The sequence below is a fragment of the Ursus arctos genome, unplaced genomic scaffold (assembly GCF_023065955.2).
Source record: "Ursus arctos isolate Adak ecotype North America unplaced genomic scaffold, UrsArc2.0 scaffold_25, whole genome shotgun sequence".
Classification (NCBI taxonomy): domain Eukaryota; kingdom Metazoa; phylum Chordata; class Mammalia; order Carnivora; family Ursidae; genus Ursus; species Ursus arctos.
Window position 1 is genome coordinate 23,685,498 of NW_026622930.1, and position 20,585 is coordinate 23,706,082.

General features: G+C 44.4%; 1 protein-coding gene across 7 annotated transcripts in view; it reads right to left on the bottom strand.

Moving 5' to 3' along the window:
* The window catches only part of ADCK1 (aarF domain containing kinase 1), a 142,581-nt gene extending 127,214 nt beyond the window's left edge, over positions 1-15,367 (bottom strand). For 3 of the 7 annotated variants that reach the window (XM_057318621.1, XM_057318616.1, XM_057318618.1), the window contains exons 1-3: positions 15,250-15,349; positions 4,930-5,075; positions 2,271-2,354 (exon numbers count right to left, since the gene is read on the bottom strand). In XM_057318621.1, the coding sequence (XP_057174604.1) occupies positions 2,271-2,354; positions 4,930-5,064 (219 nt within the window). In that variant the 5' untranslated portion in view covers positions 5,065-5,075; positions 15,250-15,349. Of the gene's footprint in view, positions 1-2,270; positions 2,355-4,929; positions 5,076-8,364; positions 8,464-12,888; positions 12,983-15,249 lie in introns of all 7 variants that reach the window. The other 4 variants (XM_057318620.1, XM_057318615.1, XM_057318617.1 and 1 more) reach the window with 3 other exon arrangements.
* Between the last annotated feature and the right edge of the window lie 5,218 nt (positions 15,368-20,585).

The window sequence follows — 20,585 nt, forward strand, 5'->3', positions numbered from 1 at the left end:
AGGGGCCTGGAGCTCTTCCGACACAAACTAACATTTCATTCATTCATTTGCTCAGCAAACTTTTATTGAGGACCTACTGTGTCCTTGGTACTGCTACTGTAGGTGCTGCAGACACGGAGACAAGTGTCTCTCCTCACAGGGGACCCTTCCTGGTAGACATTTGACTGATTTTTTTTTAAGACTTTATTTATTTATTTGACACAGAAAGAGAGAGTACAAGCAGGAGGAGCAGCAAGCAGAGGGAGAGGAAGAAGCAGGCCTCCCACTAAGTGGGGAGCCCGACTCAGGGCTCGATCCCAGGACCCTGGGATCATGACCTGAACTGAAGGCAGACGCTTAACCAACTGAGCCACCCAGGCGCCCCAACATCTGACTGATTTTTGATACCTGCTTCACACTTACACTTCACAACACACTGTCTCAGATATTATCTATATTAACCCTCAATATGTGGCAGAGCCAACTGTAGTTTACAGACAGGAAAATGGTAGCACCAAAAGCTAAATGACCACCCTAAAGACAGAGCACAAATTCAGGTCTTCCGCATACAAACGTCACACCCTTTCTAGGTTCCCTCCCAAGGAAGGAGCTAGCAGGGTGCATCTGGAAAGAGACATGAAATCAACTCAGTCCTAGGCATCATCACTAGAGGTAGAAAATACAAAAAAGATGACCCAATCCCTGATCGAAAAGAATCCATAGTCTAAAGTGAGAGAAAGACATGTAACCAATTATCACCTGTGGTAGGAACAAAGAAGACAGAGTGATTAAATTCAAACAGGAAGATATCTGGGGGAAGATACATAGGACATGATGATTACTTCCAGGCAGGAAAATTGGTACCTGAGGAACAGGGAAAGGAGGGTCATTTTGGATGTTCAAATGTTACATACTTTGAATTGCATGCCATGTAAATCTGTTTCCCATTAAATGATACTTTGAGGATTCAATCAGCCAAATCCTGAATATGGAAAATTCTACAGGGTAAATGATCTGCTTTCTTCAACAAGCAAATTGCTCAAAAAAAGAGGGAAGGGAAATAAAGATTTGAGAAGATTTTGGTTGATGCTTCCTAATACAATATATGCACCTCGTTTGAATCCAGACTGTAATGCACCAATTTTAAAAAGACATTTTTGGGACCAGGGATATTTGAGTATAAACTAGCTATTAGAAGTCATTTAGGACATACTATTAATTTTGTTAATTATTATTATCATATTGAAGTTTTTTTAAAGTACTTATCTGTTAGAGATAGAGACTGAAAGATTTTATAGAAGAAATAATATGATGCCTGAGATTTGCTTTTAAATATTTGAGCAAAAATAAATAAATGAATTAAAAATGAATGAATGAATGAATGAATGAAAGGGCAAGTAGATGATAGAAGACTCACAAAAGGTTGATAATGTCTGAAGCTGGATGACAGTTCCATAAGGGTTCATTATACTATTCTCTCTACTCTTATTAATGGTTGAAATTTCTATAATGAAATGTTTAAATAAAAATTTTAAAATTAATTACCCCGCCCACCAAGAATAATTGAGAAGGAAAGTGTCACGCAGGAAACGTATCTGAGCTGTGTCCAGAAGGATGACCAGAAATTTTCTAAGGGGCCAAGGGCATTCCAGGCTGAGCAAAGACATACAGATCCATCACAAACCTCTCTCTGGAGGAAACAAAAGTATCTACACTTGACCCCAAACTCAACTTACATCCAAAAAAAAAAAAACCACCCTCTTGCTTGATGCCCCAACTCATCTCACTGTAGCATCAAAATCAACTGACCTATTCCAAGTGAGGAAAGAGGGTGTGGGGTCGACAGCTCCACTCAGCGGCCTAGCAAGAAGCCCCAGTGTAGCCTTGAGAGGACAGGAAAGCAATTAACCTCTTTCAATTGGGTTCTGCCTGACAAAGCACTTCAGAAGCCAACTGAGTTATCTCAGGAACAGAGACTTCATCCCTCCTGAGTCATCCTAGACACCTTGTGCTCCCCAGAAACACACACCAGCCTCCCCAACAGTGCCTTGTAGATTAATAACCTCAGGACCACGGGATCCAGCTGATGTCGGGCTGGCAGCCTAGCCCATCAGCACAAAAACATGTCCAATGAGAAGGTCCTCCCCTCCTCACTCCCAAGCCCGTAGCCTCAATCTCCACACAGCCCCCTGCTCACCTCCAGCTGCACACAGCACGCTCGCTGGCTTTGCAGCTACTGCAGGACTTACCCAGTCCTGGCCTGGCTCCGATGGGTCCCCTGGGCTCCTTACCTTGGATCGAAGCTGCAAGTACTCCTCTGAACCATAGGGGACACTCCTCAGGGAGGTGAGATAGTCATAACTGATGACAGCTGTCTGTGAACCAAGGAAAAGAAAGGCTTAGTGCCTGGGCATCAAATATTGCTCCTCGGCCCCTGCCCTGCAGCTGCAGGCCCCTGACACAGGCAGCATATCCTGAGAAGGAGACAACCCCTCCGCTAAGATGGTCTGCCCCCCAGATCTTAGCCTGGCTGTCAATCAGGGCTCTGCACAAATGCCACCTCTGTAGAGAGCCCTAATCTAAGGCTGCCCCACCCACCAGCAACTCCCTATTATTTATCATAACAACATTATCATATCCAAAATTACCTTGCTCATTTGTTTCCTTGTATGTGGACTATCCTCTCTTTGCTAGAATTTCAGCTCTATAAACACAGAGGCCTGTCCTTCCCATTCATCACTGTACCCCCAGCACCTTTTTACTGTGCCAGGCACATAGCTAAATGCTCCATAAAGACTAGTTTGTTTGTTTGTTTGTTTGTTAAGTTTTATTTATTTATTTGACAGAGAGAGAGACAGCCAGAGAGAGAGGGAACAGTAGGGGGAGTGGGAGAGGAAGAAGCAGGCTCATAGCGGAGGAGCCCAATACGGGGCTCGATCCCGGGCCCTGGGATCACACTCCAAGCTGAAGGCAGCCGCTTAACTACTGAGGCACCCAGGCGCCCCTCTGTAAAGACTAGTTGAATGAATGCTGTTGGATAAACTTATTATCCTAAATAAACATTGTTTTATATTCATGTTGCTCTGAGAGCCTGAGTTTTGATTCTGGGTCCCTTGGCCAAAAGTCCAAGAGAAGTCCCCATATCCTTGGTGAATCAGAAAATTACAGGCTTCCAGATATCGCAGACATGGAGGAGGCTGGAGGACTACCCAGGCCACAACATCTTTTAGAATTCTACTGAGCAACTGAGGCCCAGCTTGCAAGGCTGATACTGAGAGAAGTCTATGCCCTTGTCTACACCCCTAAAGCTTTACTCCACTCAACATAAACGTGTTAAACGCCAACCACAAGCAAGAGGTGGTCACTGAACAATGCACAAGGCCAATCAAGACCGGAGCCCTGGACTTCAAAGAACGCACAGCCTAGTGACTGGTTTATAAAGCACCGGTAAATAGCTTCCGGGCTCATTTCCAGCTACAGTTGGCCCCTGAACAACATGGGTTTGAACTGTGTGTGTCCACTTACACATGGGTTTTGTTGTTTTTTGTTTGTTTGTTTTTTGTTTTGATAAATTGCAATACGGTACTGTAAATGTATTTTTTTTCTTCCTTAAGATTTTCTTCATAACATTTTCTTTTCTCTGGCTTACTTTACCGTCAGAAACAGTGTATGATACACATGACATACACACAACATGTTAATCAACTATTCAAGTTATCTGTAAGGCTTCTGGTCAACAGTAGGCTATTAGTCGTGAAGGTTTTGGGGAGTCAAAAGTTATATGTGGATTTTTGACAGCATGGGTGTTGGTGCCCTAACCCCCAAGTACTTCAAGCGTCAACTGTATACAAATCCCTAAGGTTCCATCAAAGCCTGCTTCTCCGAGGGCACTGATCCTGACTCCCAGCCTACAGGTCTCACTCCTGTGTTTGAGGTCCCATAGCAGCAGTCACCTGAGTCACACATCTTGACCCCATCCATGGCTTTAGATTGATTGTTTTTTGACCCATTCATGTGAGCACTCCGCAGTCATAAGCTCCTTCAAAGCTGGATTGAGGTGGGACGGTTCATTTCTACCTCTCAAAGCATGTAAGACAATGCTGGGCCCCCAAAAGGCCCTCAGTAAACACTCGGGAATCATTTTATATCCCATGGCCTATTTATCTATTTATCCATCTAGGTTCTATGACTAGCTCAGGAGAAGACTTCACAACACTGAGGTTTAAGGAAACAATCAGACAACAACCCAAACAGACCGTGTATCAGAATCTATCCACACCAAGGGGAAGAAAGGACGAGCTCATCCTGCAGCAAAGGAGGAAAGAGAGCACTGAAGCATGTGGCAATCTACCCACCAATCGGGCAGTTACACATGCATGTCCGATGCATAGGTTGCGTTGCTCTCAGCAGCGTTAAGAGGACATGATCACACAGGAAGGATGCTCCCGGGCCACGGGAGAAAAACCTCTAGTGGTGAAATATTCACCTCAGATTCTCTGTTAGTTTGGGGGTTGGAGAGGGATCGTCACAGTCCTCCAAGGCCCAGCTGCTCTGAAAACAAGCCCTGCCTCAGGAGCCACGCACACTAGCTCACGGGAGGGAAACCAGGGTTTCTGATAGAATTTCATCAAAGCTGCAGAGTCTTTCCATATGCATTGGCTGAGGAGTACCGGCCCAGGTCTGTCGCTAAAATAAGACACAGAATCTAAAAAAATTAACATAAATAAAAATAAAAATAAAAAAGATACAGAATCTAAAATGTAAAGGCTTCACAACAGAGACCGTGTGCAATCCCATTCTATAGGGGTTTGTATGACCGAGGTGGGGCATCCAAGAATACAGACACAGGAGGGCACGCAGCCATGCCTGTGCAGCTGAGCCGAGGGAGCCCTGCACACGGACGGGTGCACGTGTATCTCCACGTCTGCTCCGTGCATGAGAAAAACCTACCGTAGCAACTGCGCGGCCCACCCTCACAGCACCAAAGTCATTAGGATCCAAGTACTTGTTACTGTAGAGGTAGAGGCCCGAGGCAGCCAGAGCCGCGCCGGTCCACGAAGCAAGCTGGAGAGCCCTTCTGGCCATGCTCCCAGATCCTGCGGAAGGAAAGGTGACAACAAGGGACAGCTGAGTTCCATAGTTAGTCAGACCAGCGCTCAAATTCAGGCTCTGCCACTTAAATGGATTACACGACCTCGGGTCGTTTTCTTAATCTGGTTGAGCTCCGCTTCCTTACTTGTAACACGGGATGATGACTACCTCAAAAGTTGTTGGGATAAAATGAGATCGTATATATAAAATGCTTAGTGCAGTATCTGGCACAAGTCAACTCTCAAAGTCATTATTCCTTGCACAGGTACCTTGCCAGGTACCGCTCTAGGCACAGGGGGTGAGGCAGCAAAACAGAGTTCTGGCCGACATGGTGCGTATGCTGTAGACCGCACAACAGACCCGCAGCACACAGACATGATAGAAGAGCAGCGGGTATTAAGTGTGGAGAAGAAGATCAAAGAGGGTAAGAGGAAGGAGGATGCATATGCACAAAGATGCTATTTTAGATAGGGCAAGTGGCAGAGTGTGCTAATCCTTGTTATTTATAACCATTATTTTACCACCGCGCACACATAGGTGTCATTATTAACCCTCCGTGCCCAGGTTGGAAGTGCTCAGGCCGCAGCCAAAACGGCAGCTCGTCACAATCAGCCAGAGAAGCTCTCTACGTCTGGCTGATTTCCAAAATATTTATTTCAGTTAGAGTAAACTGCCCCTTGTCTAGATCGTGAGCTCCCTGAGGGCACACGCCATGACTGTTATGCTGTCCACTCACAGTCCTGCAGGGCACTCTGCGATTAGGGATCAATATCCACCTGCTGAGTTGATCTGCTTAACCAGACGCATTCCCAGTCAGTGGGATCAAGTGGGCTCAAGGCTCTCTGACGCCCTTCCCCATCCTACTTGTAGCAGCTCAGTCCACCAGGTGGACTGTTGGAGCTTTGGGGGGCCACTGTGCCCCATAGGCTGTTTCCCCTTCAATTTCTGGGAACTCTGCATCAGACTAAAATCCTTGACCACAGCTGCAGGCAGCAGGAGAGAAGTCCCGCCCAGGAGAAGTGAATCACCGAGCCACCCGCATGTGCAAACCCTGTACAGATGCAGCAGGAAGATTCAGGTCATCCCTGTTTGCTTCTGCTCTGGACTCTGCCTGTGACCAACCCCTCCCTATTCTGTGCCTCTGTTTCCCCTTTGTAGGAAACTATTGCCTTGTCTTCATTTTCTTTAAAATCTATTTGGACTCATGTCTCAGTATAGCCACAGACGTTTTTTTAAGTAGTCACAGGTATATCTTTTTACCCTTCTTCTACTTTCAACTTACATTTTATACTATTTCTCTAAATGACATAGAGTTGATTTTTTCTGCTTGCATTTAATATAACTTATGTATGTAGATTTAATTTTACTATCTTCTTCCATTTCAAAAATGCGGATTTATTACACCACATTAACAAAATGAAGGATAAAAATCACATAATCATCTCAACAGATATAGAAAAAGCATTTGACAAAATTCCACACCCATTTATGATTAACAACTCTCAACAAAGTAGGTACAGGGGAACATACCCCAACATAATAAAGACCATATATGACAAGCCAACAGCTAACATCATACTCATTGATGAAAGGCTGAGAGCTTTTCCTCTTAACATCAGGAACAGAAGAAGGATGTCAACTCGCACCTCTTTTATTCATCATAGTACTGGAAACCCTAGCCAGAGTAGTAGGCAAGAAAAAGAAGTAAAAGCCATCCAGACTGGAAAGGAAGAAGTAAAACTATCACTATTTGCAGATGACATATTATACACAGAACACCCTAAACAACCCGCCAAAAAAAAACTGCTGGAATAAACAAATTCATTAAAGTTTCAGGATACAAAATCAGCATGCAAATACCTGCTGTGTTTCTCCACACTAATAGTGAATAAAGAGAAAGAGAAATTAAGAAAGCAATCCCATTTATAATTGCATCAAAAATAAAATACCAAAGAACCAATTTAACCAAGGAGGTAAAAAACCTGTACACTGAAAATTATGAGATATTAATGAAGAAATTAAAGACACCAATAAATGGAAAGTATTCTGGAAAGAATACTGTTAAAATTTCCATATTACCCCAAGCAGTCTACAGATTCAATGCAATCCCTATCAAAATTCAAATGGCATTTTTCAAAGAAATAGAACTATCCTAAAATTTGTAAGGAACCACAAAAGACCCAGAATAGTCAAAGAAATCCAGAGAAAGAAGAACAAAGCTGCAAGTATCATGGTCTCTAATTATACTATTATATTACAAAACTGCAGTCATTGAAACAGTATGGCAGTGGCATAAAAAGAGAAACATAGATCAATGAAACCCAGCAGAGTCCAGAAATAAACCCATGGGGAAAGGACAGTCTTTTCAATGAATGGTGTTGGGAAAACCAGATGACCACATGCAAGAGAATGAAACTGGACCCCTATCTCATACCACACACAAAAACTAACTCAAAACGGATTAAAGACTTGAACGTAAGATCTGAAAACATATAACTCCTAGGAAAAAACATAGGCAGTAAGCTCCTTGACACAGGTCTCAGCAATGACTTTTTTAATCTGACACCAACAGCAAAAGCAACAAAAGCAAAAATAAACAAATGGGACTATGTTAAACTAAAAAGTTTCCACACAGCAAAGGAAACCATCAACAAAATGAAAAGGCAACCTACGGGATGGGAAAAAATATTTCTAAATCATATATCTGAAAAGGGGTTAATATCAAAAATATATAAGGAACTCATACAACTCAATAGTTTTAAAAAATCTAATTAAAATATGGGCAGAAGATCATGAATAGACATTTTCCAGGGAAGACATATAAATGGGCAACAGGAATACGAAAAGATGCTCAATGTCAGTAATTATCAGGGAAATGCAAATCTAAACCACAATGAGATATCACTTCACACCTGCTAGAGTGGCTCATATCAAAAAGACCAGAAATAACAAGTGTTGGAGAGGATATGAAGAAAAGGGAACTCTTGTACACTGTTGATGGGAATGTGAATGGGTGCAGCCACTCTGGAAAACAGTATGGAGGGTCCCCAAAAACTTAAAAATAGATCTACCATATGATCCAGTTATTCCACTTCTGGGTATTTATCCAAAGAAAACAAAAGCATTAACTTGAAAAGATATATGCATTCACATGTTCACTGCAGCATTATTTACAATAGCCAAAATACGGAAACAACCTAAATGTCCATCAATGGATGAATGAATAAAGAAAATGTGACATATAGGCAAATATAATGGAATATAATTCAGCCATAAAAAAGAATGAAATCTTGCCTTTGTGATATCATGGATGGACCTGGAGGGTATCATGCTGAATGAAGTAAGTCAGAGAGAGAAAGACAAATACCATATGATCTCACTTGTGTGTAGAACCTAAAAAACAAAACAAAACAAAACAAAAAAAACTCAAATACAAAAAACAGATTGGAGGGGGTGGGCAAAATGAAGTAAGTAAAGGGGATCAACATATACAAACTTCTTTTTTTTTTTTTTTAAGATTTTATTTATTTATTTGACACAGAGACAGCCAATGAGAGAGATAGCCAGTGAGAGAGAGACAAGCAGGGGGAGTGGGAGAGGAAGAAGCAGGCTCCCAGCAGAGGAGCCTGATGTGGGGCTCAATCCCAGAACGCAGGGATCACGCCCTGAGCCAAAGGCAGATGCTTAACAACTGAGCCACCCAGGCGCCCCAACATATACAAACTTCTAGTTATAAAATAAGTAATGGAGAAGTAATGTGTGGCATGGACTGTAATTAATAATATTTTATCATATATTTGAAAGTTGCTAAGTGTAAATCCTAAACGTTCTCATCACAAGAAAAAAAAAATTGTAACTATGTGTAGTGAGGGAGATTATTTAGATTTACTGCAGTCATCATTTCCCAATACATATAAATACTGAACCACTACATTGTATACCTAAAACTAATATGTTATATGTCAATTATACTTCCATTTAAATTTTTTTTAAAAAAACACACAAAAATGTAGATTCTGAGGTCCATCCGCTAGCCCACTGAATCACCAACTCTGGGGGTGGGACTCAGGAACCTCCATTCTAATAACATAACGGGTGACTTTTATGCAAGCTAAAATTTGAGAACCACTCTTCTAAATATTTTCTTTTTAATAAAGAGGCTGCATGTGGGGGCGCCTGGGTGGCACAGCGGTTAGGCATCTGCCTTCGGCTCAGGGCGTGATCCTGGCATTATGGGATCGAGCCTCACATCAGGCTCCTCCGCTATGAGCCTGCTTCTTCCTCTCCCACTCCCCCTGCTTGTGTTCCCTCTCTCGCTGGCTGTCTCTACCTCTGTTAAATAAATAAATAAAATCTTTAAAAAAAAAAAAAGAGGCTGCATGTGTTCAAATCCATCATTGAAACTATGCCCAAAAAACAAGCCTTCTAAGTTTATCATACTTCCTCCCAACCCCAGGTATCTGCGATCACCCCATAAGAGTGACTGCAAACAATTATTTTTAAAGAAATAATGTAAGAAACTCATTTGTTCCCCTAAACACAAATGCTCTGGCCCAGCTCTTTGTTCAGTTCCTAACTCTGAAAGAAAGGGGTGTCTAAATAAAAAGAAATTAAAACCTTGCTTTTTGTAGAATGGGCTTTATTTTCTTTATATATTTTTTAATATTCTCTTTATTTATGAAAGCCTCTCTAGCCCCACATCATTCCGCCAGCTTTTAATTTTTTTTCCGCCAGCATTTTAATAAGCCAAGGGCTCCTTCCAGACAAGAGACATGGTGGTTGAGAACATGCACTCCAGCAGGCCTAGGTTTGAGCCCCTACACTTACTTACCAACTGGGTAAGCAGGCAAATTGCTAACTCTCCCTGACTCTCGTGACCTTGTCTATAAAATGGGGATGATGACGGCAGTGTCTACTAGATGGGGTGGTGAGGGACGAGGAAACCATGCAAAATGTATAGCCAGGTGCCACCTACACAGTATGAACACAGTAGCAACTGCTATTACCACTCATCTCTTATTATTATAATTAACATGATGATGACTATTATCAATTATTTCCTCTCCCAATGCCATGCTTTGGTAAAGGACCTTACTTACTCCCCGCCTATCAACCTCTGGAGGACTTCTGCAGGCCTCACTTCTAACATCCTGGCAGGCCCCCACCTAACCCTACCTTTCACCTTGCTCTCTACACCCTCTGCCTATAGTGTTTTCTATCAAAAAGGGCAGCATGCTCAGTTCACCCTCTACCTTGTCCGCCAAGGCATGGGTTCCCAGCTGGACCCGGAAGCAGGCCTTACACTGGGCTCCATGTCCTCAGCTCCTTATACATCTTCCTTCTTTAAGATCATCAGTGCAAGAATGTCCATGAGGGGTGATCCAGGGACCGTTCCCATCAGGGCCTGCAGAGAAGCCCACATTAAAAAGGTCATATGGGGGGGGGGGCACCTGGGTGGCTCAGTCGGTTAAGCACCTGCCTTTGGCTCAAGTTACGATCCTGGAGTCCCGGGATCAAGCCCCATTTCAGGTTCCCTGCTTAGTGGGCAGTCTGCTTGTCCTTCTCCCTCTGCTCCTTCCCCCTCCCCACTCCTGCTCTCCCTACCTCTTCCTCTCTCTCTCTCTCTCTCACTCTCTCTCTCAAATAAATAAATAAAAAGGTCATATGGAGCCACTGGTGGCCAGGAACTCAGCCTCTGGAGCCAGGAAGAATCCTGCTCTGCTGCTCACCAGTTGTGTGACCCTGAGCAAGTCACAACCTCTTGGAGCCTCCCATGTAATTATCTACAAAAGAGAGCTCTTGACAGTACCTCCCTCCTAGGGTCACTGTGAACATTAAATGAGATGCTGCTTTAACATAATGCCTAACAGGGCACCTGGGTGGCTCAGTCAGTTAGGCATCTGCCTTTGGCTCAGGTCATGGTCCCAGGGTCTTGGGACTGAGTCCCGGGATCAAGTCCCATGTCCGTCCACCTGCTCGGAAGGGAGTCTGCTTCTCCCTCTACCCCCACCCCCCTGCTCATCTCTCTCTCTCTCAAATAAATAAAATCTTTAAAAAAAAAAGATAACATAATGCCTAACATATTAAGAAATAAGACTTCTTTTCCTTAGTGTTATTTTAAACTTCCTTTCTTCTTCCCAGAGACACTGACAAACTGATGTAGAAGAACTCCTAGCACCTGGGAGACCAGGATTTGGCACAACCTGTACAATTTCTAAAGCAGGGGAGGAAGGCCACCCTATCTTGCTTTAACTGCGCAACCATTCCCCCTTTCAAACCATTTCCCCACATCCCATCTGACCTTTACTTTCCGTCCAGGTCATCATCATCCCAACCTTCACGTGCACACATATTATCCCACATCCCCTCCACCAATGACAATGTCCAAATTCTCTAGCAAGGCATCCAAGACACACCCCTACTCTCATTCCACCCAACCTTGCCAGCTTCATCTCCCAAATACCTCTTTACACTCAACAACCCCCCATCCTTCTCTGAAGGATTTTGTGAGCCAGTCGCTTAGAGTGAGTTGCTCCTTCCTATCTGGTCTTATTATGCACTGCTTTTTTCTCTGAAGATCTGGTCCTGTATCTGCCTCTTCTACTGCATGCAAAGGGCAGAATTTGTTAACATATTACATAACTAATTAACAAGTCTGCTAACAAATACATGATTGAGTGAGTAAAAGAATGCATTTTGTCCCCATCTATTCTCAACATGGCAACTTCAGCCCAATTATGTACTCCCCTCCTCTCAACTCCCTAATGGCCCCCACCTCACTCAGATGAAGACCCAAGGCATCGCCCTACAGAGGGCAGCCCTAGACAATATATAAAGTGATGCCTGTGGCCAGAAGTGGCCCAGGGCTACAGTTTGCCAAACCTGCCTTAACATAACAGATGCCCCAGAAGTATTTACTGAATGATTCAAGGGAGAAACTGTACCCCATGAGGGCCTGCACTGAGCCGGTAACAACACAGGTCCCCAGGTGAGAATCACCCCAGGGCTGTCAATTGGATGCCATCCTCCCCCAGCTATCCCCAGCACCACCTCCCAGCTCTTGCCTCTTTTAAACCCTATCTTCCTCATGCACCATCCTCCAGGCCTGTCCCTGTGGGCAACGAGGCTGCCCCTAGCCTTGAGATCACCCACCCTGGGAGGGGAAGCCTCAGCCAAGCAGACACAATTCCCAAGACCCGGTTTTCATGCAAATGTCCTCAGTAATAAAAGAGGTGGAAATTGAAAAACATAAAATAGATGATATAGGAGCCAAAGTACATCTAAATAGATTGGAGCTGGAGTTTTCCATCAGGTGTTGGTGGGTCTTTAATATGTAAATGAATCGCTTCCCTCGGGGTATTTTAAAAGACCCTGTCAGCCGTGAAATATGTCTGTCGATGAAAAACACCTTTCATTATTAAACCCTTTGCTAATGAATCGACTGCCCTGTTCTGTTTGCTTGTCTGACTTTCACCTGAGTAACCTCTCACAGGAGCACTCACTTTTGGGGAGGGAAGGGAGCTTGACGACACCACACGGAGACCCTAACACCTAAACGTCGAATAACAATATTAGCAATGACTAACCTTTACAAAGCCCCTTGCACTCATTATCTCCTTAGATACTCCACACAACCCAGTAAGATGAGACAAATATTATTATCATCCATAGGCATAAATAAGGACAGGAAGGAGCAGAGGGGATGAGAGATTTTCCCAGGTGACTCAGCTAGGAAACGGAAGCGTCAAAGCTTGAGCCCATCTATGGCACATGACCTCCTTCACGGACTTGCAGGGTTCCGTTCACCACTGTTCTTACCACTGTTCGCAGGTAACCGTGTCAGTCACTGTGGGCAGCGACTTTGATTTCTGACCCAAACAATGGCAGCATGTAGAAGACATTGCGTGGAGCCCTGGAAATCAACATGTCAGAGTATCAACTGGATACTCGGGTTCACCAGAAACAACCCATCCCAGTCTGTGAGACATTTAGGAGAGCTGTGTTATTGTTGGATCTTCAAGAAGAATGGACTCCATCTTGCTGGACCATAAAGGAACACCCCAATGGGTGATGAAACAAGGCAAAAGGTCAAGTGTGGAAAGTTCTACGAATGGGAAGTTGACTGTCAAATGAAATGTCCATCCCCTGGACACAACTAAACGGGGAACCAACCACTTACTATTTGTGGTGGGCCAATAAGTGGCTAGGCCACCCACCCACAGCCTTCTCCCCATGCCACATCCCAGGACAAGAAGCATGGAATCACCGTTCCCTGCTTGGTGCACAGGTGAGAATGGCCAGAGGAAAAGCACTTTGGGATCTAATTCTAGCAATCCCATAAGTGACCACAGCCTCCTCCCATTTCCTAAGGAGGCTATTAGAGAAATTGATTATTATTTCTTCTGGTCTGCTCCCAAGACTGGAACAGACCCAATAAGAGTGATCAGGTTTTCAGGAAAACCTGAAAATGTTTCCTGATGTGGCTAAAAAGCAAACAAGATAGATGATACCATCATGTCTCAAGTCTGGAAAGATGCAGAGCCGATGCAGGGACCATATAGTTGGTCTGATCAGGTTTCTAACCTGCCCCGCCACCAATGATGCAGCCCAAATGTAATCATATTCCCTTTCCTAGGGTTTGATGCCCAGAAGGTGGCTGAATCAATATTGATTAAAGAAAGAAATCCCTGGCCGATGCCAAGGTCCCACAGCAGACAGGGAAAATAAATCTCACCCAAGCAAGGAATAGAAATTCTCCACTCAGTTCATCCTGAAAAAGTGGGGACTCAGGGAAAACAGTGGAAAACCAAACATAAAGAGCACGTGCCAGGTAAGAGGTGGGTCACTGGAATCCCTCTGACACAAAAATCTAAACCCAGGAGATTTAGTGAGTGAGTTGGGGGCCAGGGGTCTGAGCAGAGAGTGGGGGAATGGATGTCAGAACCAAGCACTATTCTTATCTTATAGGTCCTTGTCTGACAAGAAAATGTATCTAGCAGGAAGGAATAAAACGCAAACTCTCCCAGCAGGGATCAAATCTTACATCTGTGAGGGCTACTGAAAAAGAGCCAATCCAATAACAACACAATAGAATATGATGTAACCCAGGAAAAATGACGCAAGTGTAGAATTCGTGAAAATCTGTATATACAACAATGTAGGGGCAAATTAACAGCGTACACAGTAATATGCACATGTTTACCATAACTATAAAAAGTTAAACTGGCAAACAAGGACACAAAGGCCCATAACCTGGTGTGAAGAAAGAGTTGGTGCTTTAAGTTCACAGGACTTTTTTTCCTATAAAGCAGTAGTACTCAAAAGTAAGTCCCGGGCAGCATCTCCATCTCCTAGAACATATTAGAAATGCAAATTTCTGCTCCCCATCCCAGAGCTGGTGAATCAGAAACTCTGGCGATGGGGTCCAGAGTTCCGTGTACTAACAAGCCCTCCAGGTGATTCTGATGCAATTTGAGAAACTGAGAAATAAGAAAATGCTTAAAGAAAACATATGATGGCACAGATAAAGTCTAACTCACTTTCAACTCGACAAGTATCTCTTGAGCACCCACTAAGTGCCAATTATCATGGACGTAATCAATAAATACTTGTTGAATTCGCTGACTTCCTACCTAGTAGGAAGTAAACGCCACTTAACCTGGGGACAGAGCTGTGCTAGGTGTCTCCCAGAGGCTGCTCGGCACATTTATAGCAAGAACTGGAAGTGCAGGGCCCCGAAAGGTGCGGGAGATCAGGGGCGCTCCGGGGCACGCCGCGAGTCCAGGCGGAGGGTAGGGTTTTGTCTGCGTTCCCTGCTCTCGCCCAGACCACGCCCAGCCCGCCGCCGCCCGCGCCCCGGAGCCCGAAGACCACCGAGGGAGAGGTCGCCTGGGTGAGCCTCCTGATGCCCCCTCGTCCAGCTCCAGTCCTGCGTACGTCCGAGACCGCGCACCGAAGTAGCCAGTCCGCGCTTACGCCCACTGGCTAACCTGGCGGGAGAGTCTCCGCAGAGGGGGCGGGGCCCTGCCGGTCACGTGGCCACACACCGGCCCCGGTAACAAGGTCACAGGCCAGGGGTTCCTTCCCCACGGCCCGACCGGAGGTAGGCGCCCGGCGCATCTACACCGCCTCCCCCGCGCTCTACGCGCTGTGCGGCCCCGGCCCGCCTCCCCTACTCACCCCAAGGGACACGGAACGCGGCGCCAGTTTCCACTCCACACGCGGGTGACGGAGTTCGCAGGGACTTCGCTCTCCGCCACCCGCTGATTGCGCCTAATGAAGCGGAGGTGCCGCGCGGCCTGCCGGGACTTGTAGTCCGTGGTTCCCTAAGCCTCGGGCACTCGAGCCGCGGAACCCGCGCTCCTCCTGGACCGCTCCATCCGAGGAGTCAGAGGGGTCAAGACACCTTACCCGTTTCTGTGCCCGGCTGCGGACACACCGTGTTTCTGAAAACTTGTTTCGAATAGTCTTTCCGAAGGAGGAATAGATTCGTGTTCAGTGGAGGATGGAGTTGTGGGTTTGTGTATTTTAAATATGGTGTTAGAACAAATAGGCGAGGAAGACATTTACTGACGGTTGCCGAATGGTGAGAATGTGTTGATTAATCTTAGTTATCTTTGGCCCCCATTCGTTCATTCATTGTTCTGTTTCGCATGTTTATAAGATGTACTTTGGAGACATTCATCAGACATTCACTCATTTCACAAATATCTCTTGAGCTACTTCCTGGGGGAGCAGAGATGTGGGGCGGGGGGGGGGATTCATCTATCAATTCAATCCAATTGCAATCAAATTTCCAACAGGACTTTTTCTGGACTATCACAAGCTAATCTAAAATGTATAGGCAAAAACAAAGGGTAAAGCATTGCCAAAACAGTCTTGAAGGAGAGTAGCGTGTTTCAAGGACTTGGCCTTTCCGATGTCAATATTTATTATAATGTTGTAAAAATTAAGGCCATTTGGTATTAGTATAAGAAAAGCGGGGGGGGGGGGAGAAATCAGCCTAGAGAACCCAAAAACAGATCCAGGCTTATGTGGATATTGATATATGACAGAGCTGGCATTATAGTTCAATGGGGAAAGACACATCATTCAGTGCATGAGCTGGAACAAGCAGTTATCTGTTGGATCCCTCATTCACCCCACAGACAAAAACTAATTCCAGGTAGATTAAAGACTTTCAAGGGGAAAAACAAAATCAGAAATTTTAAAAGAAAATAGGGGCGCCTGGGTGGCTCAGTCATTAAGCGTCTGCCTTCAGCTCAGGTCATGATCCCAGGGTCCTGGGATTGAGCCCTGCATCGGGCTCCCCGCTCAGCGGGAGGCATGCTTCTCCCTCTCCCACTCCCCCTGCTTATTATGTTCCTTCTCTCACTGTCTCTCTGTCAAATAAATAAATAAAATCTTTAAAAAAATTTTTTGGAGAAAATAAAGGAAACATCCTGTGATCTCAGGGTAGGGTTTATTAAATGACACAAGCATAAACTATATACAAACCTTTGATAAATTTGGACTGCATTAAATTCAATAACTTCTCTTCATCAAAGGGCATAAAAAGACAAGCCACAGACTCAGACAATTGATTCCCGGAGACAGCAGTAGTGAGAATTGCCTAATACAGCCCCCCACCCCACCCCCGCCACTGCTGTCTCAAGTTTGTGGTGTATACGTGCTAAGATAGGAACATAAATAATTTCCAAGCAGTATGAGAAGTGTGAGCCGGAGATATGAACAAAGAGGTATAGGAACACAAAGAAGGGAACAGTAATTTTGCCCAGGAGATTCTGAAATGCTCCATAAACTAAGAACTGACTGGGAGGCTGGGAATTAAAGGTTGAATAGGGGCTCCCCTGGAGAAGGTTGCTCGCCTACAAAAAAATCATAAAAAAGCATAAAGATGCAGTAAAATACAGTAAAAGACATAAAGGATATTTAAATTAAAACAGGAAGTTTAAAACCAGAGAGAAGACAGCATAAATATATTAAAAACTTAGTATGGTTACTCTAACTGCACCCTAAGTTTAACTATGAAAATGTTACTAGCAGGCTAGCAGTTACCCTGAGGAAATAGAGACCTGTCAGTTTACACTCTGTGCCCTTTTATAATATTTGATTTTTTTACAATGAATGTGTGTATAATTTCTATAATTAAAATTTAATTATTTAAACATTTTTTTAATTTTAATTTTTAAGCCTTCAACTTCAACATGGTATGTTGAGTACACTCATTTAAATCTGCTCCTTCCTAAAATCCCATGAAAATGACAGGAAAGGAATTTTTTAAAAAGGCATAAAACCCAAAGGGAACAAATGAAGAGACAACAAATAGGAAAAACCAAAAAATGAATGTGGGAAGCTCCATCGCAGATAGGCAAACGAGGCACTTATAAACAAGCGCCACAAATTCTGATTTTAGAATCTAGTCTGGGATCTAGACCTCCATAATCCTTAGAAAGCTCCCTCAGGGATTTTAATGGGCGGCCTAGTGGAAAAGCTCTGTCAAGGAGGCAGTTCATGTAGTAAAAAAGCTGGTGAATTGGGAGCAGTGGTTGTCAGGCCGGTTCGAATCACCTGGAGAGCTTTAACAGCCTTACTGGGGGGCCCCTGGGGGGCTCAGCTGGTTAAGTATCTGACTTTGCCTCAGGTCATGATCTCTGGGTCCTGGGACTGAGCCCCACATCGGGCTCCCTGCTGAGAGGGGGCGCCTGCTTGCTCCTCTGCCCTCTCCCCCATGGGCACACACACACCCACACATACATGCTCTCTCTTTCTTTCAAGTAAATGACTAAAATCTTTAAAACAATAACAATCCTCCTGGGTCACACCCTGGCCCTCTTAAGTCATTTCTGGGGGGCAGGACCCAGGTGTAACTACTTTGTAGAGCTCCACAGAGGGTTTCAATGCCTATGCAAGGTTAGACACCACTGACTTAGAGTCAAGAGTCTTGTTTCAACTGTGTGACTTAAAGCAAGTTGTAGGCAACTGATGGATCACTAAATTCTACCTCTGAAACTAATAATACAGCATATGTTAATAAAAATTAATTTTAAAAAGCAAGTTTTCTAATTTGGCAAAGCTTGAGCTTCCTTCTTGATTTACCAATGGTAAAATGATAAGATGGTAGTTTCCTTCTTAATTAAAGGTATTAATTATTATCTGTCCTACGTACCTCAGAGGTTCTTGTGAGGATCAGGTGAAATGGGGTATGTTCTTTGGAAACTGGATATTGCTGTAAAGACATGTGCCATTATACTTAGAAGAAAATCCAAACTCTTTACCCAACTCACCCAGCTCCCCCACGCCTGTTCCTACTCCTTCTATCTCTAGCTTCATTTCCCACCCTTCTCTCCCCCAGCTCATGCCACTCCAGCCCAACCAGCTTCCTGTCTGTCCCTCCACCTGCCAAACTGGCTGCTGCTAAGAGGCCCTTACACTCGCTATTCTCCCATAACTCCAAAGGTCTGCTCCATCCCACCGATCTGTTCTCTGTTCCAATGTCACCCCTCCAAGAGAGGCCATCCCTGACTACTCCTACTTACCACCACCACCCCACCTCATTCCCTGAGACACACTCTATCCCCTTACACTGCTTTATTGTTATAGCATTCATCAGTACTTGAAATTATATTATTCATTTGTTTAGATGGCTTTTATCTGTCTCCTCCACTAGACTATAAGCTTCATGAGAGCAGGGATTTAGATCCTCAGTGCCTAGAGAGGAGACAGACATGAAAGAAGCAAAGAAACAACAGGATAGTTGTATAATGTAGTAAACCCTGTAAAGGAAAGAAAAAGGGGTGTGTGATAAAGACTACTAAACAGAGGCCAGAGATAATGTCTTTGAATAGAGAAGTCAGGCAAGGCGTCTTTGAGGAAACTGCAACCTGATGGATGAACAAGTCAGCCATGGGGAAGATGAAGAAGTATATTCCAAATAGAGTGAAGAGCAAGTGCAAAGGCCCAGGGGCAGGAAAGAGCCTGGCACGCTTGAGGAACAGAGAGGAGCCCAGTGTAACGAAGCAGAGAGAATGGTGTGGGAGGAGGTAGGAGAGGCAGGGAGGGGCCAGGTCACACAGGGCCACAGAGCACTCACTGATTTGGATTTTAGTCCAAGTGCAGTAGGAAGCCACTGAAGGGTTTTGTTGAGATGGGACGTGACCAAAGAAGCTAAATAGAAAATGCACTGAGCAACCAAAGACACAGAGGGAAGCAGCTAACATATCTCAGAACCTGCCAAAGTCCCAGTTGAGTTTCTGAGGCAGCAGGGTCGGAAGTTGGTAAGCTGACTATTCAGAATGCTATCCAAAAGAAGTGTTCATGCGGGACTCTGTGTGTCTTGTCCCTGAAGTGGACCATCCAGGAGGAAGCATAAGACAGCAGCCACCAGAGGAAAAGCAAGAGAATCCAAAGTGCAAGATTCTTGCTTAAGGCAATGAGAAAAGATTACTGCAGAGGGAGTAATAAGGGAACTGTGTTCTTTGCAGAAGGGAAAAGCCTTAAGGCCTATAGTAGAGGAAGCAGGACAGCTATATTTGGTCACAGCAGTATTCCAAAGGTGACCCTGCAGGAGTCACAGCTATAGAAGGAAGCATGAGCTGGAGGGCCAGAGCCTGTGTTAGCTCCTGCCCAGGACAGAGGGTCGATCCAGACCCAGGACCAGAAGGTCAGGGTCCAGCTATCCCCAGAGGGCAGTTGAGCATTTGCTAGAGGCTCTGCAGACCAATCCATACGCCATATGCCTTTGTGTGCTTGGGTCTAAGAGCAGAGGCTGAGGTCGAAGAGAGAGCAAGGCCTGCTGGCTCTGACCACTTCTACGTATCAATGACCATGAGATGCAAACCTTCTAGGCCTGTCCCATGGGATGGTCAGACTGGCCTGGACTTGATGGACGTCTAAAGGGATTTTTTTTTAACACCTGGGAGGAAGTAAATCAAGGTAAGTAATCTGGAATTCATTTCCAACCCAGGGGCTGGAGTGACACAGAGAGCAGGGATTTCTTACCTGCCTCTGACTAGCTGAGGGATCCCACAAAAAGCATACCACACAGGCCCTTTGGTTTTCGTCTTTCTTTTCCAGCTTTATTGAGTTGTAATTGTCATACCCTTCAGTTTTCTAACTGTCATAAGGAAGAGGAAAATGCCTTGCAAGAAACAGCTGATATATCTCAGAGTAAAAACCAAATGAATTCTTAACCAGAATTCTAAATCAGTTTACTGGAGAGATGTGTATGTGTGTGTGTGTGTACACATATATCACATATATATTTATATATGCTAATAAATAGTATATATGCATATATATGCTATCATTTATCAAGCACTTACTGTTGCCAGAAGCTAGTCTAAGTGCTTTAAGTATGTTTTCTCATATAACTTTCATTATATATAAGATAGATAATTATTATTCCCATTTTATAGCTGAGCAAACTAAGGTACAGAAGTCAAGCAGCTTGTCCAAGATCACTCTGTAAGGGCATAGCTGGGATTCTGTCCCATGAGTCTGACTCCAGAACCCAC